General features: G+C 42.9%; 1 protein-coding gene across 15 annotated transcripts in view; it reads right to left on the minus strand.

Annotated features, from left to right (window-relative positions):
* NRXN1 (neurexin 1) overlaps nt 1–25696 on the minus strand; it is a 2061945-nt gene that overhangs the window by 10217 nt on the left and 2026032 nt on the right. For 11 of the 15 annotated variants that reach the window (XM_075339225.1, XM_075339228.1, XM_075339227.1 and 8 more), the window contains one exon: nt 18798–18888. In XM_075339225.1, coding sequence (XP_075195340.1) covers nt 18798–18888 — 91 coding nt within the window. The remainder of the gene's footprint in view (nt 1–18797; nt 18889–25696) is intronic. The other 4 variants (XM_075339229.1, XM_075339221.1, XM_075339233.1 and 1 more) reach the window with 1 other exon arrangement.

Raw genomic sequence — 25696 nt, forward strand, 5'->3', positions numbered from 1 at the left:
CTCCCTGCGCAACCTCCCAGAGCCTCCGTGATGCTGAGCAGGAGAGCTCGTGGCAGGCAAGGGATGGGAGACCGCTCCATTCCTTGCAAGGGGAGAACCACTAGGTGTCACCCTTCTGCTGTGTCTCTGAGAAGGCAACTCCTGCAGTCTCCCAGACCTTTGGCGCTGCTGAGCAGGAGGGCTCGTGGCAGACAAGGAATGGGGGACCACCTCATTCCTTGCAATAAGAGAGCCACGACGTGTAACAGATAACCACTTTAATAATACAATGTGACAACTTGATCCATTGCTTTGAATTATGAAATTGGTTGTGCTTCATGGCAATTCGGCTGCTTCAATTCACAACTCATCAACAAAGTAGCACTTTCGCTTCCACTCTGTTGATATGGCATCCCTACCAACATCATGCTAATTGACAGGCGACTCTCCACAGTTAGGCAGTGGGGAACCGGCTGTCAATCTACTGTACATAATGTCGACAGACACCCTATTGACAGGGAAGAGTGGGAGAGAAGATGATGCTCTGACGAAGTCACATCAGTGGAAGCCGAAGAGTCACCGGCATGAGTGGTCCATGACCACTCTGAGCCGGCTAAAGAGTAAAGGCCCCGTTACACGCAGCGACGTATCTAACAATATATTGCCGGGGTCACAGATTTCGTGACGCACATTCGGCATCGTTAGTGACGTTGTTGCGTGTGACACGTATGAGTGACCGCTAACGATGAAAAATACTCACCAAATTGTCCATCGTTGACATGTCATTCATTTTCTAAAAATCGTTGATTGTAGAGGACGCAGGTTGTTCATCGTTCCCGAGGCAGCACACATCGCTACGTGTGACACCTCGGGAACGACGAACTACGGCTTACCTGCAGCTGCCGGCAATGCGGAAGGAAGGAGGTGGACGGGAAGTTACGGCCGCTCATCTCCGCCCCTCCGCTTCTATTGGGCGTCCGCTTAGTGACGCCGCTGTTGCGCCGCACGAACCGCCCCCTTAGAAAGGAGGCGGTTCGGCGGCAACAGCGACGTCGCTAGGCAGGTAAGTCCGTGTGATAGCTCCTAACGATATTGTGCGCCACGGGCAGCGATTTGCCTGTGGCGCACAAACAACGGGGGCGGGTGCTTTCACCAGCGATATCGCTAGCGATATCGCTGCGTGTAAAGCCCCCTTAACACAGGCAGGTAGTTAGCAGCTACTTGCTTATCATTTCTTAGTCCCATGAACATAAATAATAAAAGTGCCACATAACCTCTTTAATACCAAGTGAGAATTTAATGCATTGTTTTGAATTATGAAATTGGTTGTGCCTTATGGCGACCCTACACTAACATAGATCACCATATGACAAGCCAGTTAGACTAAATTTTGACACATTCACCTTTCCAAAAACGTTCGCATAAATTACATATATTCTGACAATTTGTAAATTTCAATCAATTCTGCAAAAAAAAAAGAATTCAGGAGGAACATTTTTTATGCCGATGGGGAAATTTGATGAAGCAATATCTTTGCTTGAATATATTGTAAACAGCAATCTATCCTATCCCTGTAGAAAAGATACAGTAGTTACAGTATACTATCCACCTTTTATTATCATGCTTATTACCATGTTCTTTATGTAAATCCATATATGTGGAATAAGATAAAGGGAAGCGTTGTATATTAGTGTAGAGTCACCGGTCTTACATGGTTGTCAAGCCTCTTGCATTCCGATAGAGCTTGTGAACATCAATATTGGCCTTCATCCTCACCTGGCTTCATAGTTATCGCACATTTGCTTTTACATCTAGCAGGTGGCCTACCTTTATTTAAAGCTTGTCCTTCCTTAGCCTGCTGTGAAGTTTAATTGGCACGGACAATATCATTCTGCTATTATCATTATACAGCAATAATGATCATACGGATGGGTTAGCGGCTATTAAACGCCTTGCAGGCAATAATCACTATGCTATTTCAGTAGTTATAGACTTGCTGTTTTAATCCAGGCGCATAGCAGAAGATTAGAAATGGGGCTGAGCGAAATACCATATAGCCACATAATTTACGTGAACTTGTATATGCAGCTTATTGATTTCCTGAAATGTACGTAATGTTTATGATACTGTTACTAGACTTTCCGGAAAATGTAATGATAATGGAAGGTGAGGTAATGCTATTATAGGTACATGTTTTACTTTACTAAATACTGTGGTAGATAATCACATTTAATAGGACTACATCATTACCTTCACTTTTAAAGGATTACAATAGAAATCTACTTATGTATATTTCTGGTACTTATATCTATGGATTAGTGTTGCTATATTCTAGATATTCTAGACATTCTGAGAACCGATGTATTCTTTACATATCCACTCACTAATCAAAACTTTTAGAAACTTTAATTCAATTTATAAAGTGGTTCTCTGGCAATAAAAATAAAATTATAACTAAAGAAATGATAGATAAATTCCTAAATAAAATATTTTTAAATAGAAAATCCCACTAGTCTAGGGAGGTAATCACTAGATCATTAAAATAACCATCATATTCCATTGTCAGAAACCTGTCTTTGAATTCCAATAAGATAGGTGCATGCAGTTATACAGTAGGATGCTCTTTTTGCCTTTCATTCCTGTGCTCCCAGTGGATATTCAGATCCAATACTTAAGATACCAGGACTGCTAACGTAAGAATAGGCTGCTCACAATGCTGTCCACTCTGTCTATCTGACCTAATACTAGATATAACAGGGGTGCTGAAGTGAGAAGAGGCTGCTCACACTGCTGTCCACCCTGTCAATGTGGTCTAATACTGGAGATACCAAGGGTACTGAGGTGAGAAGAGACTGCTCACACTGCTGTCCACCCTATGTCATATAATACTGGAGATAACAGGAGTGCTTAGGTGAGAAGTGACTGCTGACACTGCTGTCCACCCTGTCAATGTGATCTAATACTGGAGATACCAGGGGTGCTGAAGTGAGAATAGGCTGCTCACACTGCAGTCTACCCTGTCTATCTCATCTATACTCGAGAGACCAGGAGGACTGAGGTAAGAAGGGACTGCTAACACTGGTGTCCACCCAGTCTATCTGAACTAATACTGGATATCATGGAGGTGCAGAGGTAACAATTAGCTGCTCTCACTGCTGTCCACCCTGTCTATCTGATCTAATACTTACTGTAGATTATTGCAACCTCCTGTTCTATGGCCTCCCTTATAACAGTCTCACACCCCTACAATCTATTCTAAACTACGCTGCCCGGCTAATCCACTTGTCCCCCCACTACTCCCCGACCTCTGCTCTCTGCCAATCCCCTCACTGGCTTCCCATTGCCCATCGATTCCAGTTCAAAACACTAACCATGGCATATAAAGCCATCCACAACCTGTCTCCTCCCTACATCTGTGACCTAGTCTCCAGGTACTTACCTGCACGTAGCCTTCGATCCTCACAAGATCTCCTTCTCTGCTCCCCTCTCATCTCCTCCTCCCACCATCGCATCCAAGATTATCCCCGTGCCTCCCACATACTCTGGAATGCTCTGCCATAACATATCAGACTCTCGCCTACCTTGACAAGCTTCAAAAGGAACCTGAAGAACCACCTCTTCTGACAAGCCTACAACCTACAGTAACCCTCAGTCTAATATAACGCCGCACAACCAGCTCTACCCTAACCTACTGTATCCTCATCCATCCCTTGTAGACTGGGAGCCGTCGCGGGCAGGGTCCTCTCCTCCTGTACCAGTCTGTGCATTGTATTGTTTATGATTATTGTACTTATCTCTATTATGTATATCCCTTTCACAGGTAAAGCGCCATGGAATAAATGGCGCTATAATAATAAATAATAATAATAACATACCATGAATGCTGAAGTAAAAAGAGGATATTCACACTGCTGTCCACCATGTCTTCTGGTTCTTATACTAGAGATACCATAATAGGTAAAGTTTTACTGGGAATCCATAATAAAAAAAAAACATTGGCTTCCCAGTAAAAATGTGTCTATTTTTATTGATGTGGGTGAAATCCTTTTTTTTACAATTAGAAGTTCCTTAATTTACCGCTATTGTGTCATTATATTATTACACTGGATAGATCTACTTAAACAAAAAAGGACATTTGGCTCTAAGCAAAAATGCTAATCTCTATAGGGTAAAAGGATATTTGTTTAATTACCAATGGAAGTTCTTAGAACAACCATTAATTTTCAGAATTATCAGGACAGACTACTGGTTTTATCCCAGGATTAACCATCTTACTCTAAAAAGACCAGAATTATGTGACTCTGGAGGGAATTACAAAGCGAAAAATCACAATTACATTATAATAGGCTTAACTGCTGTTAAATAATACTACAATGTCGTGTCACCACCCATCTTCATATATTAAACTGCAATGTTCTCTTACTTCCAAGATATAGTAATTCTTCTTGCTATATAACAAATAACTATTTAGTATTCATCAGGTCATATCATTTATATTGGAGTGTGCATTTCTGCTTTTATCATAAAAAATCATAAGAAATCATTTCCACTACTGGGCAACCCCATCTTATTCCACATTTCCCCCCATATAATCTAAAAAAGGCAATACTCACCTCCCGTACTAGCGTCGTTCCAGCTATGCCGCGGTTCATGTTTCCAAGCCTCATGTGACATTGTGATGTCATGCGCCCCACATCCAATCAGTGCTGGCTTCTCTCTCCCCACCTTCAAAAGAAATGAGCAATCAACAGGAAGTGAGTGCAGCCACAGTGCTCACTTCCTGCTGATAAGCTCGTTTGGTCTGAAGGCGGGTAGACAGAAGCTGGCACTGATTGGACACAGGGCTCGGATGACGTCGAGACAAGTGAACCCGAGACCAGAACTGCCCAATTAGTGACTTCCATCGGTGTTCAGGTCAAGTCCGGGTCCCAAACCAAAGTGTATCTAATGTCCGGCTGAACCCACCGAACTGAACTTCCACAGGTCTGCTCATCTCTAGTCACAACGTCACATGAGACTTGGGAACGCAAATCGCAGCATTGCTGGAACGACGCATGATTAGAGGATGAGTATAGGCTTTTTTATTTTACCTAGGGCAAACATGGGGAATCAGAATGGGTTGTTCTAGTAGTGGACAACGCCTTTAATGGAAACTATAAAAATTAGTGTACCGCCAGAAGACATTATATATACTGAATAGCTTAAAAGATTTAGCATCTTTAGCATTTAGAAGACCTGTTGATATCAGCTCCAAACCTTTATAGTATATAAATATACTGTATAGTCTATTAAAGTTAGTCACATGACACCCCTGCTTATCAACTTTGTTTTTCTTTAAGAAACATGATTCATAGAAATTTTTTTAATATATTTGTAATTAATAATAATAATTTTACCCTTAATTTCCACCCCAAATAAAGAACCCCCAAAATGAAAAAAATGTCTACCCATGTATTAGGTTTAGTGACAGTTTACAGAATTAAAAAATAAATAATTAAAAATCTAAAAAAATAAGATCTATAGTTAAGGGATTTAATTAATTTTTGATTCACACTCAAGACTCTTAAAATGTTGATTTTAAAGAGTAAACACCATTTTAATTTTTGTATATATTTATTTTGGAAATCAAAAGTACACATGAAAATAAACAACTATGTGATATATGTTATCAGAGAAATCTGCTTCTTTCACCTCCTGGATTCATCTTTCACTCTTAGTTCATGGGTAGAATCTGTAATATTCGGTGAACACAGATTTCCCTATTACTTAGGTAGGAGATAACAGTTGGTGCTTTGAAAATTCTATGAAGAAGTAAGTACGGAGGAGCTTCAGGCAGACAAACATTTGCTGTAGATTTTCCTGTAATGACAGTTAGTTCTCCATAGAATTTTATGAGCACCAACTGCTACCTCTTATCTCAGTAATGGGAAAATCTGTATTCACTGAAGACAAGTTTTACCTTTCAATTAAGACTTTTGAGAATTAATGATCAGACAACGAGAAGAATTAAGGAAATTTCACTAATAAAATATATTGCAAAGTTTTATTTTCGTGATTTATGAGAATAAATAAATTTATATTTACACTTTCTCTTTAAGTACATTTTTGACCCTACAATGTCTAGGGTAAAGATCTTCCCTTCACATCATCTGTGTCTTGTAAGAAGATTTTATGCTTTCCTCTTTGGATAATCCTTTTGCTTTAGAACTTTCATTAATCTTGTCTTATTTTTTCTTTTCGTATTCACTCTATCCCTACTCTCCTATGCAAAAATTGATTTTTCTTGGTTTCATTTTAAGCCTAGATACACTAAGGATTCGTAACATCTGTTTTTCACATACATGTTTTATCAGTATTTTATGTTCGACGGATAGAAGAATTCATATTAGTCCATGTGTTGTTCACATGACCGTGTTTTTGCCGAAAAGATATTAATCAAAATTTCCATATAAAATCACCATTAAATATCAATAAATATCAAAAAACCTTTAAATAAGAATCCATAAGGATACAATAAATAAAGGAAATGATGATGAAATTGATGTTGATGCGCACCCCCTGAGGAAAGGATCACCGAAACGCACATCGGGGCAAAGCGGCATGCTTTGGATCATTTACAGACCACATTGAAGGTATCATTTACTTTACAAATCAGTACATCTTTACACTTTATTTCTTTGATATACAGGATATTTATACCATATCTCTTTCATATATACAGTCATATGAAAAAGTTTGGGCACCCCTATTAATGTTAACCTTTTTTCTTTATAACAATTTGGGTTTTCGCAACAGCTATTTCAGTTTCATATATCTAATAACTGATGAACTGAGTAATATTTCTGGATTGAAATATACACTGTATATTACAAAAGTGAGTACACCTTTCCCATTTTTGTAAATATTTTATATCTTTTCATGGGATATCATGGGACAGCACTGCAGATCTGGCACTATGATACAATGTACAGTGTCAGTGTGCAGCTTGTATAACAGGGTAAATTTGGTGTGTCCTCTAAATAACTCAACACACAGCTATTAATGTCTAATCCACTGGTAACAAAAGTGAGTACACCCTTAAGTGGAAATGGGCAAATTGTGCTCAATTAGCCATTTTCCCTCCGTAGTGTAATGTGACTCATGAGTGCTACAAGGTTTCAGATGTGCTAAATTTAGTGTTATCACTCACACACTGAAAAAAAAAATGTTGCTCTGCATAATGATGGCCTTGGCTATAAGAAAATTGCCAAAACCCTAAGGCCTCTTTCACATGTCAGTGAAAAACATATAGGTTTTTCACAGATGTGTTGAAGGTGCGTATGGCCCTCCATGTGCCATGATTTTGGCACTCATGTGTTCTCTGTGTGCTATCCATTATAGTACAAGGAGAGCAGGAACTTTTTACTCACCTGTCCCTGGTGCTGTTGTCCCTGGGGTTGATGTCTCTGGCGCTGCTGCTTCTGGGTCCACGGTGCAGTAAATCTGCATGAGCATAATGAGCGGGCCCTGAAGCAAGTGACAGCATCGCTGGAGACAGGGGAGTGTAGAAAATCATTTTATTTTAAAGACACGTGTTTTCTCCAGTACATGTCACATGGATCACACCACTGTGTGGTCTGTGTGACATCAGTGATGCTGGAGAAAATCAGACTTGTCTCCATGTAGAACATGCCACACAGACACATGATCCATGAGAAAATCACTGATGTGTGCGCAGACCCATTGATCTTAACGGATCTGCGTATGTCCGTGATTCCGGTACGTAAAAAAACGGCGGCATATGTACCAGAATCACTGACGTGTGAAGGGGGCCTAAAACTGAGCTGCACTTAGATTACTGTCTCTCCCACACCAGGCTCTCTGTAGAGATTGTACATTGACAGTGAGGTGTCAATCACAATAGGGGGCGTGCCAGACTGCCGTGCACTTGACATTGTAGTCCAGCAATGCTAATTACTAGGTGATCAAGCCTTTAGTTTAAGAAACAAGAGCACACAGCCTGATAAGAGAGGCATAGCTGATTTTTATTTTTTTTATCCCCTATAGCATGTTGTTCTCAGATTAAATAACAAAAACCTGCTGACAGATTCCCTTTAACAGAGTCTACCGAAGTCTTTTTTCCACTAATTATAATAATTATATTATTATTATTGTCATTATCGTTATTCCTCGTGGCCGGTACTGTCATCTAGAGAACATCACAGAGAACTTCATATGTGATGCTCGGTGACTGACAATAGAAATCTGAAGACACACACTGCCTGTCACTGTCTCCTAGCAGGTGGCTGCCGGCATAGATAGCAGCTGTTCCTGCTACATCTGTATAATTTAAATGCAAGAGGAGAAGCATTGTCAGACATCAAACATTTCTCTGTAGAGTTTTTAAGGTGAATATCTAATGAAAACTAGCTGTGTATTTAATACCGCCAATACAAATCTGAAACATGCTACAATACAGCTGCCAGGGAAAGGTTTAGGCTAGACCGTTCCCCGCCTCGTCCTGCATCATTTATTTATTGTAATCTTACAGATGTGGAAAATGTTATTGCACCCATTGGCACATTAAGGCATTTGAGAAAAAAGCGTATTGGAGCAGTCCGCTTTTCAAAGCGACCTAATGCATTGTTAATGCGGCTTTCACCTACTGGAACATTAAGCAAGTCATTTCACAATGCACCAGTGGGAGCAATAAAGTTTGCTACATCTGTAACAGATATGCACTTTGATATTTCAGTAAATCTGGCATGGTTTTAATCATATACATCTTGATTTATTACTGTCATGTAGCATTAAACAGGTTGCATTGGCATTAAAATATTAAAATAAATGTATAGAAGTTATTAAGGAAAATTATATACTGCAATTCAGTTCAGATACCATGACCCTAGAACCTTTCGGATGATTCTTGCTTCCCGAGACATTGGGTCTGTTATCTTTCATCAGGTATGTCTCATTCTGAAATGTTTTAGCTCTTTCAGACATGATATACCTTAATGTTGTGACTGGAGATGATGCCATTGAGAAGGCTAGTCCAGGAGGTAGGTCCCAGGTGGCGTCTAACTGTCCCTCTCTCTCTCATTTTGACTTACAGATATCTCCTTCTACACACAAAGGAAGAGAAGACCCCAAGGGCATGGAGAAGACTCCAAAGGCATGGAAAAGATCAGAACAGCATGGAGAAGACCCCAAGGGCATTAAGAAGACAACAAGGACATGGAGAAGACCCAAATGGCATGGAGAAGACCACAGAATACAAAGGCATGGAGAAGACCCCAAGGGCATGGAGAAGACCACATAGTCATGGAGAAGACTCCAAAGGCATAGAAAAGACCAGAAAGGCATGGAGAAGACGCCAAGGGCATGAAGAAGACAACAAGGGCACGGAGAAGACCCAAAGGGCATGGAGAAGACCACAAAGGCATGGAGAAGACCCAAAGGGCATGTAGAAGACAACAAGGGCATGGAGATAACCCTAAGGGCATGGAGAAGACCACAAAGGCATGGAGAACACCCCCAGGACATGAAGAAGACAACCAGGGCATGGAGATAACCGTAAGGGCATGGAGAAGACAACAATGGCATGGAGAAGACCCCAAGGGCATGACAAAGACAACAAGGACATGGAGAAGACTCCAAGGGCATGGAGAAGACCACAAAGGCATAGAAAACACCCCAAGGGCATGAAGAAAACAACAAGGGCATGGAGACGACCCTAAAGACATGTCTGTTGGACTAGTCATCCTAGTTTCTTCATCTCTGGATGCTGTTACAAGACATGTTTGTTTTTTGTTTTTTTTTGAAACATCACAGCATTTCAGGGTGAAACATACACGACTGTATTAAAAAAGCTGCTCTCTCATTCTGCCCAAAAATCGGGCAGCATTAATCTTCTGACAGGTTCCTTTTAATCACAAATGGACACGTTTATCATACCCTTTGTCTATGGCCAAAACCTATTTCTCTCGAATACATGAATACATAGTACGGGAAGTACTGGGAGGAGTGGAACAAAACACTTGGAGGCATTTGTGACAGCAGCTTATTTCCATCTGAGAATAAAATGATCGAAAATGTTGAAATCTGACATGTTCTACATTTTCTTCCCCAAGGTTGAGAATCAGACACCCATCTATAATGTCATCTGGTCCTGCCAAAATTGACCAAATCTTATGTGTATGCTAACCATAAGAAGCATATAATTAGTGGGACCCCTCTCCTCTCCTTTTACAGTTAACCTTATTGGAACAATTGGAGGATTTACTGTGCAAAATATCTCAGAATGTGGGCTTAACTTGATCCAAAAACTGTCTTACAATGCTTGCACAAGATTTATGTGTTTTAGACAATTTTTGCACCTTACTAGACAGTTTTGGAAGGTGTCTAGAAAAGGGGCGCAGTTTACAGTAAATGTGGGGTGCTTTAAATACTACATTTTGTACCAAAACAGTGACATTTTGGCAAAAATAGTTGGTCTAAAGTGTGTCAATCAAAAATGGGCTTACATTCCATAGACAAGAAATGACGAACTGCAGACCATCCATGGGCACCACTCCATCTTAAAAGGGAATTTCAGAGCCCATACTCGGAGATTGGTGAGGGTTCCACTCTGTTAGGGCCCCTTCACATGTCAGTGAGTGAGTCCGGTACTATGATGACAGTTTTATACGTACTGGGGACAAGGACATACAAGACCCATTAAAATCAGTGGCTCTGCGCACACATCAGTGTTTTCACAAGGACCGTGTGTCCATATGGAGCACATGTGTGTTCGTGTGTCCTGCACAGAGACAAGTCAGTTTTTCTCTCTCAGTACTGATGTCACACGAACCGAACCATGGTGTGATACATGTGACATCAGTGTGACACGTACTGAAGAAAAAAATATTTTCTATACTCACATGTCTCCAGTGCTGCTGTCACTTGCTTCTGAGTCCCACACAATATGCTTATTGCATACTCACTGCACTGTGGGCCCTGAAGTAGCAGAGCAGGAGACAGCAGCATCAGACATAGCAGTGATTGAGATGTCAGCACCATGGACGGCAGCGCCAGGGACATGTGAGTAAAATGTTTCAGATCTCTGTGTGCTATCACGGATAGCATACGGAGAACACACATGTGCCAAAATCACAGCACATGGAGGGCCATATGCACCTTCAACATGGTGCTGTTGTGACTTGTTTCTGGGTACTGTTCATTGTGATCATTGCGTATACACTGCACCGCGGGCCCTGAAGCAGTAGCGCCGGAAATAGCAGCGTTGAACACAGCAGTGTTGGAGACATAAGCACCACGGACAGCAGCGTGGGACACAGCAGCTCCAGAGACAGCAGCATCATGGACAGTGTCAGGGACAGGTGAGTAAAAAGTTCCTGATCTCTGTGTTCTACCACGGACACCACACAGAGAACACACATGTGCCAAAATCACAGCACATGGAGAGCCATAAGCACCTTTAACACATCCGTGAAAATCGTGTGTGTGTTTTCGACGGAGGTGTGAAAGAGGCCTAAGGGGCACTTTGCACGCTGCGACATCACAGGCCGATGCTGCGATGCCGAGCGCGATAGTCCTCGCCCCCGTCGCAGCGGCGATATCCTTGTGATAATTGCCGTAGTGAACATTATCGCTACGGCAGCTTCACATGGACTCACCTGTCCTGCGACCGTCGCTCTGGCCGGCGACCCGCCTCCTTATTAAGGGGGCGGGTCGTATGGCGTCACTGCGACGTCACACGGCAGGCGACCAATAGGAGCGGAGGGGCGGAGATGAGCGGGATGTAAACATCCCGCCCACCTCCTTCCTTCCGCATATCCTACGGAAGCCGCAGTGACGCCGGTAGGAGATGTTCCTCGCTCCTGCGGCTTCACACACAGCGATGTGTGCTGCCGCAGGAACGAGGAACAACATCGGGCCGTCGCGTCAGTGTAATCATGGATTACGCCGACGCTGCACCGATGATACGATTACGATGCTTTTGCGCTCGTTAATCGTATCATCGAGCCTTTACACACTATGATGTCGCCTGCGATGCCGGAAGTACGTCATTTTCAATTTGACCCCACCGATATCGCACCTGCGATGTCGTAGTGTGCAAAGCCCCCCTAAGTCAAAGTGAACAACAACTATCAGTAAATATTTGACAACGCAAATGTATTTCTATAACCTGGACCAATGCTAATAGATGGCACCACATACAGTATAGTCCAATTATATTGATAAATAGAAAAGCATCATTAATCAGTTTATACCTTTCGAAGACTCTAAAATGTAGGTTACAGTCTCCACAGGGACAGACCAAACGTATGACTTACAAATCTTGCGCCTGCCTAAAAATATAACCTGAACATGCTTTTAACCTAAATATATAGTAATTACAACTCATGAATAAGGCATAAAGATTTTTTTTTATCTAAATTCTCACTGCACACCACTGTATATGCAGCTGAAGTACAGTTTGATATTGGCGTGCACAGCAATATAATGATTTACTTAAGGGCACATACATATTATACAAGCAGGAATTATAAGCATTTCTGCCATACATAATTTATTACATTTTCCTGAATATCTACAACTGGATATGGGAGAAGTGCTCAATTAAAATTAAATGTTATTGTAGTTACAATGTTAATGAATAGTAGTTGTGTTTTTAATTTTTCATTTAATTTTTTTTTACGTAGTTATGTTGGTAGTGATCTAAAGTAAAAACTGTATGTATGTCTGCAAAGTAAAAATTTAAGCTTCGCACTAAGAGGAAAAACCGCATGTGATGCATGAGTTTAGGTCACATCTAGATTTAGAACATCATGAGACCTTTACATAAGGGGATAGCAGTGCTTATTATCTGTACTATAACATCACTGTGTGGACTAGCCCTGTATTATTATCTGTACTGTAACATCACTGTGTGCACTAGCCCTGTATTATTATATGTACTGTAACATCACTGTGTGCACTAGTCCTGTATTATCTGTACTGTAACATCACTGTGTGCACTAGTCCTGTATTATCTGTACTGTAACATCACTGTGTGCACTAGCCCTGTATTATTATCTGTACTGTAACATCACTGTGTGCACTAGCCCTGTATTATTATCTGTACTGTAACATCACTGTGTGCACTAGCCCTGTATTATCGGTACTGTAACATCACTGTGTGCACTAGCCCTGTATTATGATGCTATGTTTGTTATTCTTGTGCTGTGATGTCACTGTGTGCATTATCCTAGTATTAAGATACTGTTTATTTTTCTTGTTCCCTGACATCACTGTGTGCACTGACCCTGTATTGTGATGCTGGGTTTACCATTCCTCCATTCCTGCACTGTGACATCACTGTACATTATCCTAGTATTATACCATTTACTTTTCATGTACCGTGACATCACTGTGTGCATTATCCTAGTATTATACCATTTACTTTTCATGTACCCTGACATCACTGTGTGCATTATCCTAGTATTATACCATTTACTTTTCATGTACCCTGACATCACTGTGTGCATTATCCTAGTATTATGGACACTATTTATTTTTATTGTACCCTAACATCACTGTGAACATTCTCCAGGTATTTTGATGCGATGTTTTGTTATTCTTGTGCTGTGACATCACTTTGTATGACATCCCCGTGTGTAAAGGCCCTATATTATGATGTTGTGTTCACTATTCCTGCACTGTTACATCACTGTGTGCATTATCCTAGTAATACGAGGATGTTTACTTTTCTTGTACTCTGACATCACTTTGTGCATTATTCTATTATTATGATGCTGCTTTGTTTTCTTATACCCTGACATCACTGTGTGCATTATTCTAGTATTATGATGCTGCTTTCTTTTCTTGTACCCTGACATCACTTTGTGCATTGTTCTATTATTATGTTGCTGGTTTCTTTTCTTGTACCCTGACATCACTGTGTGTATTATTCTAGTATTATGATGCCGTTTACGTTTCTTGTACCCTGATATCACTGTGTGCATTATCTTAGTATTACGATGCTGGTTTCTTTTCTTGTACTCTGATATCACTGTGTGCATTATCCTAGTATTATGATGTGGGTTCATTTTTTGTACACTCATATCACTGTGTGCACTAGCCCTTTATTATGATGCTGTATTTCATCACTGTGTATCACTGTGCATTATCTATGTATTATGCTGTATTTATTCTTAATTCCTTTTCAGTACTGACACTGTGGGCACGATTACAGTGATATGTATATATATATATATATATATACATATATATATATATATATATATATAGATATATCACTGCGTGCAAAACACTATTTTCCATGACTTTAGTGCTTATTATTCATGTAATATGACATTAATGTGTTACTAGTCCTGATTTGTGCAACCGCTTTGAACATCATTACTGTTGGTGACACCATATTGCTGAGCACCATATTATTCTTGCACTGTGACATGACTGTGTGCTTTATCCCTTTATTATGATCCTCTATTTAGTGTCATTGATATGTTACATGAGGTTAGGTATTATTTTTGTACAACTATGTTGTTTTTTGATTATCAAACAATGATATCACTGTGTGCAATAATAATCTTTTTGACTTCACATTGTTTACTAACCATATACTGTCACATTACTATGAGCTTCATCCCCAATTAATGGTTATCTGTTCATTACTCCTGCGGATATTACAATATCTTTGTATCATTAGATTGTGTTTAATATTCCTGTATTGTGGTATTTTCCGTTTTCTGTGCCATGATTATAATACTGTGATATCACTGTGTGCAATACCGCTTTCCTATACCATCACATTGATATCACTGTGTGCATACTGCTTTCCTATACCATCACATTGATATCACTGTATGCAATACTGCTTTCCTATACCATCACATTGATATCACTGTGTGCAATACCGCTTTGCTATACCATCACATTGATATCACTGTGTGCATACTACTTTCCTATACCACCACATTGATATCACTGTATGCAATACTGTTTTCCTATACCATCACATTGATATCACTGTGTGCATACCGCTTTCCTATACCACCACATTGATATCACTGTGTGGAATACTGCTTTCCTATACCACCACATTGATATCACTGTGTGCATACCGCTTTCCTATACCATCACATTCTTTACTATAATTATACTTTTTCTTATCTTTGGACAATTACATCACTGGGGTTTATTCTTCTTGGTCTGTGATATAACCATGTGCATTATCGATATGCTGTAATTTCACTATACTGTTTAGTGTATTTCTTTGAGCTAGACCTTAATTTTACAGGGTGAGTAAAATGCTATAAACAGTTTTTACATGTAATATTCCTTAGAGAAAAACACAAACATAAGTATTTTATACGCGCAATGATCACGTCTCCTTACTCTGATGAAAGCAGCTCTCGTCCCAGCAATTGTTCTCCACCAGAGGGTAAGTGTTAGAATAGATGTATTATGATAATCACGTTTGATTGTTGTAATTGATTACCTACCATTTAATTGAAGTTGATGTTTAAGCACTTTGGAAATCAGAGATCAGTGCACAGATCCTGCAGGCGCAATGCAATCTACTGCATGAGCCAGCAACATTTAATAAGATTTACGATCAAAACTGTCTTGCCTAATTCATTGTTAAGATTCTGGTGAGCTATAACATTTTATAACCTCTCCTTTCACTTTGTTTTATTTTTTCCCTTTGTGTTATAGCCTTCACAGGATATTATTTGCCTATTTGTAACTTTTTATAGCCCTTTTAATAGTTTTCTTTATACCCCTGTTAATACAAAATAATAAACATATAAAATTGCAGATTGGTAGAGCTAGAAGGATTAAAGAAATTACAGAACGGGCACTGTTCATAATGATGATATTTCTAATGATGTCTAAATTGTTTATTTATTGAGTGATATACACCCCCCAAGTGTTTGAAAATGTATTATTATATCTTTTCATGAGATACCACTAAAGTTATGACAATGACTTATTATTTACAATGTAAAGCCTGACTAATCCACCTGTCCCCCCGCTACTCCCCGACCTCTCCTGTCTGCCAATCCCTTCACTGGCTTCCCATTGCCCAATGACTCCAGGTCAAAACCCTAACCATGACATACAAAGCCATCCACAACCTGTCTCCTCCCTACATCTGTGACCTAATCTACCGGTACTTACCTGCACGCAACCTCAGATCCTCACAAGATCTCCTTCTCTACTCCTCTAACATCTCCTCTTCCCACAATCGCATCCAAGATTTCTCCGGTGCATCCTGATTACTCTGGAAAGCTCTAACCCAGCACATAAGTCTCTCACCTACCATGGAAACCTTCAAAAGGAACTTAAAGGCACACCTCTTCCGACAAGCCTCCAACCTGCTGTAATCTTCTGTTCTTCATAGCGCCGCAAGACCATCTCCACCCTCACCTACTGTATCCTCACACATCCCTTGTAGACTGTGAGCCCACGAGGGCAGGGTCCTCTCTCCTCCGGTACCAGTCTGTGCCTTGTTTTCTTTATGATTATTGTACATGTCCTTTTATATATACCCCTTTTCACATGTAAAACGCCATGAAATAAATGGCACTATAATAATTAATAATAATAATTCAGTGTTCAGCTTGTATAACAGTGCAAATTTGGTGCCCTTTAAATAACTCAGCACACAGCCACTTATGTCTTAACTGCTGGCAACAAAAGTGAGTACATCCCTAAGTGAAAATGGAAACATTTTGCCAAAAGTGTCGATATTTTATGTGGCCACCATTATTTTTATGCTCTGTTTCAGTATGTCACAGTACATGTTGGCATTCATGGGTCCCGTAATGATCTGTAACCCCCCCACAGCCGGCAGCACTCATGCAGCCCCACATCGTGACACTTACGCCACCATGGTTTTTTGTGAATCATCTTTAGAAGAAGTTCGTTCCTTCTGGGATAACAGCCATGTAGACCAATTTGATGCAATGTGTGGCATATGGTCTGAGCACTGGACAGGCTGATCTATCACTCCTTTAACTGGCAGCAAAGATGACAGGACTCATATATCTATTTTGGAAAGACAATCTTTGAATATTCTTTGGCGAGGACTGTTCTGAGGGGAACCTGTCTTGTTAAACCGCTGTATGGTCTTGGCCCCCGTGCTGCAGCTCAGTGTCAGGGTGTTGGCAATCTTCTAGCCTCCTACATCTTTATGTAGAGCAACAATTCTTTTTTCAGATCCTCAGAGAATTCTTTGGCATAAGGAGCCATGTTGAATTTCCAGTGATTAGTATGAGAGAGTGTGTGAGCGATAACACCAAATTTAACCCACCTGCGCCCATTCACCCCTGACACCTTGTAACACAAATGAGTCACATAACACCGGGGAGAGACAATGGCTAACTGGGTACAATTTGACCATTTTCTCTTAGGTGTGTACTCACTTATGTTGCCAGCAGCTTAGACATTAATGCCTGTGTGTTCAGTTATTTACAAGGCACACTGAATTTACAGCTGTATGCTGACTGCTTTATATTGTACCAAAGAGTCACAGGTACAGCTATGTATATTACAGTATATATAGATTTCTTCATAATGCATACAAATAGTTCAGTAAATACTTTATTATTCAAATCCAATATTTTGTATATATATGTATATATATATATATATATATATATATATATATATATATATATATATACATATATACATTGGATTTAATTAATAAATTACTCGTTTAAAACTATTTTTATGCATTACGAATACATCTATATATACTGTAATATGCATAGCTGTACCTGTGACACTTAAGGCTACTTTACATGCTGCGACATCGCTAGCGATCTCATTAGCGATGTGAAATTCTAGAGCGCAAGTGCGATCTTTCGAGATCGTACATAGGTCATTTTACGCATGTGCGATCTCGACAGGTCGCACTTGCGATCTAGAATTTCACATCGCTAATGAGATCGCTAGCGATGTCGCAGCATGTAAAGTAGCCTTTAGCCGCTCTAAATGAGATAATTCAATTTATATATATATATATATATATATATATATATATATATATACTGTGTATATATAAAATGTATATATATATATATATATATATACATATATATATCTATAAAAATTAGATCATTAAATTTATTTTTATATATATATATATATATATATATATATATATATATATATATATATATATATACAGTATATATATATATATATATATATATATATATATATATAAATCATAAATTTAATGATCTCATTTAGAGCAGTAATGATTGGTGAGGATATACAGGGATTTGGAGAGCTCAAGAATCCTTGTGTGATGCCTGACCCTTAAAATCTACTATCAGACATAATACATAGTATGAGTTTTGCTTGGAGTATTCCTTACAAGCATTCTTAAACTAAAAATCTAAATGTTTCAGTAATATTTTGCAGAAAACTAATATTTAGCAATTCTTCCAATTTTTTTAAACTATAACAGATCACAAACTCTGAAATGCGGCTTTAAAACCAATGTTACTTGAAGTAGAAGGGTATTAAAGACACATTAAGACTCGGTAAACCCATATTATGTTGTCAGAAAAGGGTTCTTCCTCATCAAATTTAGTAATGCATAGCTCAAGGATATGCCATATATGTAAGGTCCTATTTCTGAGACCGAAGAAAAAGGTGTTCCGTGAATCCAAGATGAAGTCGTTAACGTTTGCTATTGTTCTTGAATTCTTTGCCTTTCTAACTGCTGGATCCAGATTCAGTAGATTCATGTGATATCTACATTCTAACAAGAATATAGAAAGGAATAAAGGAAAAGAATAAAAAAGTTGACTAACCTAACCCACCTGAGCTTGGCTCACATGGATCAATGTCCTCATCATCTTCACTTGGACATTCAGCAGAGGCAACCAAGAGGTCATCCGAGCTCTGCAAGAGAATAAGATTTCTGTAAGAACTGCCATATTATTTTATGCATACCAATATGATGTCTGGATTCACGAGATGCCTGTAATACATTGAGCATAAAAAAAAACATCTGCAGACTCTAAAAAGATGGAAGAAACTATTATTCAAATAGAGTTGATATTTAAGACAAAAAATTATAATTAGCTCTTTATGAACATATAATTTATTCATGGTTAAACACAATGTAGCCTTTGGGGAAAACCAGCAACTTACTATTCATTATAGTAGGAGAAGGTGGAAGAACATGAGGTTGTGGGGCTGTGCTTTACATATGTAATAAACTTTGCAAAATAGGATTAGAAATATGTAGAATATATATGTGTGTGTGTATATATATATATATATATATATATATTTTTATATATATATATATATATATATACATACACACACTGTATATAGCCTTATATTCTACTATTTTCAATATATTTCCTTTGTTATCATCCTTTGGCTTGTCTAACTGTGCCCGAGTATGAGACATGAGCCATCTGACTCAGTGTCATGAGGAGCTTTCTACAAACATCGCAGGCTGTCATGGTGGCATCAAGATCTGTGGAAACTACAGATTCCAGCACTCTGCCTGCTAACTTCTCTGATATCCGTTATCATTGCAGGCAGACTCAGGCGTTGACCTTGTAGTTCATAGGTAGGCTAGCAAGATTTAATCTCTGTTGGTCTGCTTGTTAATCACCTTTGATAACATACTGTGGGGGAGCCATTCACACCCCTCCTATATATGCTGGCTGGACTCTACCTTTAATACCAGCTATAGCTTCTCTATACTGGTCTGGTGAAGTGTTGTGATCCAGACTTACTGGTGTTTGTAATACTTCATTGCTGTGTGAGCAGTTGTGATGTTAACTCTTGTTCTCCTTTTGTTTGCTGTCTTACTTCTCTTGCTTTTATCCTCAGTTTCTTACTGTGTGTTCCTGTGAGTGTGCCATATGTCTGAGTTATTTTTTTTCCCTATCTGTCTTTATCTTTGCTGGCATCACACTCCTGCCCTTTCGTTCCCTGGTGGGGGAAAGATTAGTTCTGGTCAAGTAAATAGTAATGCATGGGACTCCGGCATCTTCACCATCAGTGGTAATTGTAAGTTAGGGATAGCCTAGGGTCCCCTAGTGTGAGGGAGAGTATTAGAGTGCCCTATACCTTGCTATCCTATAGTCACATCATGACACTTACTAACATATGGTGATGCTTTGTGCTTCGATGCACCCCTTTGTCAACATGTCACTTGTCAATAGTGGATGAAGTGGATGAATGATCAGTCTAGTTATTTAGATTTTTGAACACATATTTTCACAGATTGATGAATTTCATGACAACGATTAAAACTAATTTGTTACCACGTTGTTGCTACCTAATCTCTCTATAGCATAACGCAGAGGCAGAAACCTTGATTCTAGCGATTTAACACTTGATAAGCTGATGGATGTTTTGATGAAGCCACATTTTTATCAGGAGATTTTCACTAGAGGACTAGTAAACCTGCTGACAGGTAGTTAAGCATATTAATGAGCCCTGCATAACCCCACCACACCACTGATGGGCAGCTTTCTCTGTACAGTACATTAAAAGAAAGCTGTTAATCAATGTTTTGGGCGCAGTTATATAGAGCTCAGCACTCAAAGAAATGCTAGATTGGCAGCTGAGAAAACAGATTTTAACAAGCAACTCAGTAAGTGATACTGTACATTGCTGGAAACAGGGTCTCTGCCCCTACATCATACTGCTATCAGAAGGGAAAGAAGGGCAGTGAGCCCCATAGGGGTGAGCAGGCCCATGACGATCGGGAGGGTGCAGGGTAGTAAGGAGTTAAAGGTTTTGGTTGGGGATGGGGGAGTTAGATGGGGGCATGGGATTGGTGGTTGGTACTGGAGGGGGGATTGGTGGAGAGCGGGGAAGGGGTGGGGGCGTAGTTTGAGGTATAAAGAGAGTGTAAAAATGTGTTACCTCCCCTTTCGTCGCTTGAACTTTGTGCCCCAGGACGTCCGTGCTGCATCCCACTGCGATGGCTGACCTGGCCGCTTTGATGGACTTAGTGCGTGGGGCAGCGGAGGTCCTGGGTGCAGACGTGCTGCGGGAGCAGCTGGCGGCGGTCTGCGGTGCTGGAGCAGTGATGCCTGCTGCTCCTGCACCCGGGCCTGTACTACGTGCTCGGCGGTCATGGCCGCCGGTGCGCTACTCCCCCAGCGGAGGGGGGAGCAGGAGATCAAGGAGCCCCTCGAGGACCCTCCGGCACGAGGGAGCCCCGCGTCCGCTGCTGTGGAGCTGCCGGCTGCCGGGAGGAATCCTCGCCGGAGATCCCGCGGGTCGGAGGTGGGCGGAGCTTCGGCGAGGCCTAATTCCGGTCCGCGGCCTGCAAGGCCCTGGATCGGAGTAGCGGCAGCCCCCGGTGATGTGCGGGCCGGGGGTGGAGCCCAGCGTCCCGGATTGGCGGCGGAGACTCCCTGCAGACGGCAGGGGAGTGACTCAGGACGGGCAGCGGAGGTGGAGTGCGGCGGCGGGCAGAGACGAGCGGGAGAAGAGTACGGTGGACCGGCGTGCATGCTGCGGTCCCGGATTACGGTCCCCTCCGGCGATGATCGTGCTGGGGGGGGTTCCCGGCGTTTGTCAGAGGCAGGACGGCGTTCCTGCAGTCGGCAGGGAGGGAGCCCACTGAGCAGGGAGGACACAGCAGCGGTGCAGCAAGTACACCGGAGGCCGTCAGGGATGGACGGCGGTACGGCGCCACGTCGTGCCAAGAGACTGAGGTCCAACAGGAGACGCCCGGAGGAGCGGGGTGCGGTGACCGTGGGGGTCGACGGCCGCCAGGTGCGGGCTGTCCCCTCGCTGGTCCCCCCTGTGGCCTGCAGCGGCAGTTCGGACTCCGGAGAGGAAGAAGGGTCGATGGCAGCGACAGGTCGGACGGAGCGGCAGCAGGAAGATCGTGGCACGGCTGTGCCGACGTCGGTGCAACGGCAGCCTGGTGAGCGGACGACATAAATGTTTAATGCTGTGGGTAGTGCGGGCGGGGGTTCCTCCGCGGGTAGCGTTACGCAGGGGGCGAGTGCGGTCGGTCAGGCTGGTTTACCGGGCCCGGAGTTTTAGGGGCAGCTTTTGGGGGTGTTGCAGGGGTTGTCTGCGGAGCGGGTTAGTCGGCCTGGGCCTGGGGCTCCGGTGGGGGCGTGGGTGGGCCCCACGGAGGTGGTGCAGACAGAGGCGCCGGTGCGCGAGGTTGCGGCGCGGGAACCTACCTCGGCGGTAGGTGCGGGACAGGCGGCTGGTGGGGCGTCTGACGTGGGTGCGAGTAAGGAGGCGGAAAAGGAAAAAGAAAAGGAGGATGAGGTTGTGCGTTTGGATGATAGGGCACGGAGTGAAATTTATGTCTGTTTTGAAGGTCAGTTAGGGGTTCATTTGAAAAAGGAGGTGAGGGAAAAGATTTGGAAAGGGGAGTATGTGGAAATATTTTCCCTGCTTCCCTTGGAGAAGTTTAATTTGGATAAGGTGAAGCCCAGTGATACAAAAAAGGAGAAGGAGGACGAAGAAAAACGGAGGTATGGGTTGATCCCGAGGACGTTTACTAACTGGCTGCAGGCCTTTGCGATCTTAGCCAGTGTGATCGGGGAAAAGGAGCCGGAGCATTGTTCCGCCCTATTTGGTTATATGGATGCGATAGGGGAGGCGTATAGAGTATACGGAGGATTAGGGTGGTTAAGATACGACGAGCAGTTCCGGCAACGGAAGGCTCTGCGGCCTGGTGTTCAGTGGGGCCACAAAGATATTTCTTTGTGGATGCGGTTAATGACGGCTCCGGCTCAGCCCTTTCGAGGGGGTGCCAGGAGCCCGGGTGCGAGCGGCGGGCCCCCGGCTGGACAGAAAAAGGGGGCTTGTTGGCAATATAACGAGGGACAGTGTAAGTTCGGGGCCTCATGTCGATTCAAACATGAGTGTTCCGGATGTGGAGGTTCTCACTCCCTGGCCAGGTGCTTTAAGAAAGGAAAAGGAAAGGCGGGGGAGGGGTCTGGAAAAAGGGAGGACGCCAGTGAGGGTAGAGGCGATGCTTCCCTATTTAAATAGATACCCGGATGTTAGGGCGGCGGAGTTGTTGGCACGTGGTTTTACGGAAGGTTTTCGGATTCCGTTTGAATCTGAGGCGCCGGTGTTTCGCCCGGGGAATTTGAGGTCCGCAAAAGAACATCCGGCGGTGGTGAAGGAAAAGCTGCAAAAGGAGGTGGAGTTGGGGAGGATGGCAGGTCCATTCCAGGACCCGCCATTCTCCAATTTAAGGATTTCCCCCCTTGGGGTGGTGCCTAAGAAGGAGCCGAACAAATTTCGGCTCATTCATCATTTATCTTACCCGGCGGGATTGTCGGCGAATGATGGGATATCACCAGAGTTGTCGGCAGTTTCTTATGTCTCTTTTGATAAGGCATTGGAGCTGGTACGGGCTGCCGGGCAGGGGGCCCTGATGGCAAAGGTGGATGTGGAAGCAGCTTTTCGTTTACTCCCGGTGCACCCAGAGAGCCTTCATCTCTTAGGGTGTATGTGGGATGGGGAATACTATGTTGATCGCTGCCTGCCGATGGGCTGCTCCATTTCGTGTGCTCATTTTGAGGCATTTAGTACTTTTGTGGAATGGGTAGTCAAAGATGTGGCAGGAGTCCATTCAGTGATTCACTATTTGGATGACTTCTTTTGCGTGGGGCCGGCGGGCTCTTCGGTTTGCTCCTTGTTGTTATTTACGTTAGAGCGGATCGCGCGGAGCCTAGGTATTCCGTTGGCAAAAGAAAAAACAGAAGGGCCGGTGACGGCCCTATGTTTTTTAGGTATCGAAATTGATACACTGGCGATGGAATGCCGATTGCCTGAGGGGAAGCTGCTAGATTTGAAGGCGTCGGTGCGGGTTTTGTATCAGGCCAAGAAGGTACGGTTGCGGGATTTGCAGTCAGTGCTCAGGAAATTGAATTTCGCTTGTCGCATTATGCCGATGGGGCGGATATTCAATAGGAGACTGGCGAGTGCAACCGCAGAGGTAAGAGCTCCAAATCACTTTGTCAGAGTGACCAAAGTGATGAAGGGGGATTTGTTGGTTTGGGAGAAGTTCTTGGACCGATACAACGGTCGGACCCTTTGGATGAGCGAGGCTTTGTCCAATAGCCAGTTGGAATTGTATACTGATGCGGCTGGAGCGACAGGTTTTGGGGCAATTTTTCAGACGCACTGGTGCGTTGGAAAGTGGCCAAGGCTTTGGGTGGAAGCAGGTCTGGTGAGGAATTTGGCGCTGCTGGAATTGTTTCCCATCATTGTAGCAGTGGAGTTATGGGGCCCCGTTTTTTCCGGAAGAAGGGTTTGCATGCATTGTGACAACATGGCGGTGGTGCATTCCATCAATGCGCTGTCGGCAAAATCCCCGCCGGTTGTGAGGTATTTAAGGCATTTGGTGTTGCGTTGTTTGGAGTTGAACATTTGCGTGGTGGCTCGGCACGTGCCAGGGATTCGAAACGAGGTGGCTGATGCGCTATCACGGTTTCAGTTTTGCAGGTTCAGGAAGCTGGTGCCGGGAGCGGACGCGGATGGAGAACCTTGCCCGGAATGGCTGTGGGACCTGGCATCGGTGTAGCATTTGAGGGGATTAGGAGATCGGTGTCTGAGGCTACTTGGTGCCGATATCAGGCGGTGTGGAAGGAATGGGCAGAGTTGGAAAGAGGGGATTTTATGGACTCGGGTTACAAGGGCCGAGTGTTGGGGGTCCTGATGTTCATTAGTGGGGATTTTTCGGCAGGTCGGTCCGTTTCGGTGATTGGTGGCAAGTTGGCGGCATTGGCCTTCTTGTTTCAGATGCAAGGGGTCCGGGACGCGACTAAGGATTTTCTGGTGCGGCAAGCAATGAAGGGTTTTCGGAAAGGGGCCCAGTCGCGTGACATGAGGCGGCCGGTGTCATTGCCATTGTTGGGGCGTTTAGTGGGGTGTTTGGGGGAATTGTGTTCGTCTCCTTATCAGCGGGGGTTGTTTTCGGTAGCTTTTGTATTGCCGTTTTTTGGTGCCTTTCGCATTGGTGAATTGGTCAGCCCGACTAAGCAAGCAATGGGCGGTTTGATGATGGAGGATGTAATGCTGGGGGAAGATAGAGTGGAATGTTGGCTTCATTTTTCGAAGACTGATCAGAGGGGACGGGGGCGCTTAGTGGTGTTGTTTGCGTTACCGGGGCACCAAATGTGTCCGGTGGTACGGGTTTCGGAGTTATTAAAGGTGCGCGGAGGTTACCCTGGCGTTTTCCTGCGGCATGCGTACGGATTGGCCTTGTCGCGTTACCAATTCATTGCGGTGCTGAAGACGGCCTTAGCACGGGTGGGGGAGGAGCCGAGTGAGTACGGGTCTCACTCCTTCCAGATTGGGGCGGCAACGGAAGCCGCCAGGTGGGGTTTGAATGAGGATTGTATCCGGCGGATTGGGAGGTGGGAGTCTTCCAGGTTTCGCTCGTACATTAGGCCTCACTTGGTCAGGTGATGCTTCAGGGGTGGGGGATTCATGGTTTGTGTTTTGATGGTGGTATATGACAATTTTCTTGGCTGTTGCTGTTTATTCGTGGTTGTTTATATTTTGTAGGGCCATGCCTTGTGTGGATCCTCGGGCACTCTTACGTGTATTGGGGAGCGTTGCGGGCGGATGTGCGTCGCGATGGTCGGCAGCTTGGAGTGTCGGTGACGGAGGCCCGAGTAAAGTGGCTGGGAATTCGGGGCATGACCTGGGGTAGGGTGCGCCCAGAGGTGGCTTATTATAGCCG

This window comes from Anomaloglossus baeobatrachus, chromosome 3 (genome assembly GCF_048569485.1).
Source record: "Anomaloglossus baeobatrachus isolate aAnoBae1 chromosome 3, aAnoBae1.hap1, whole genome shotgun sequence".
In the NCBI taxonomy this organism is placed as follows: Eukaryota; Metazoa; Chordata; class Amphibia; order Anura; family Aromobatidae; genus Anomaloglossus; species Anomaloglossus baeobatrachus.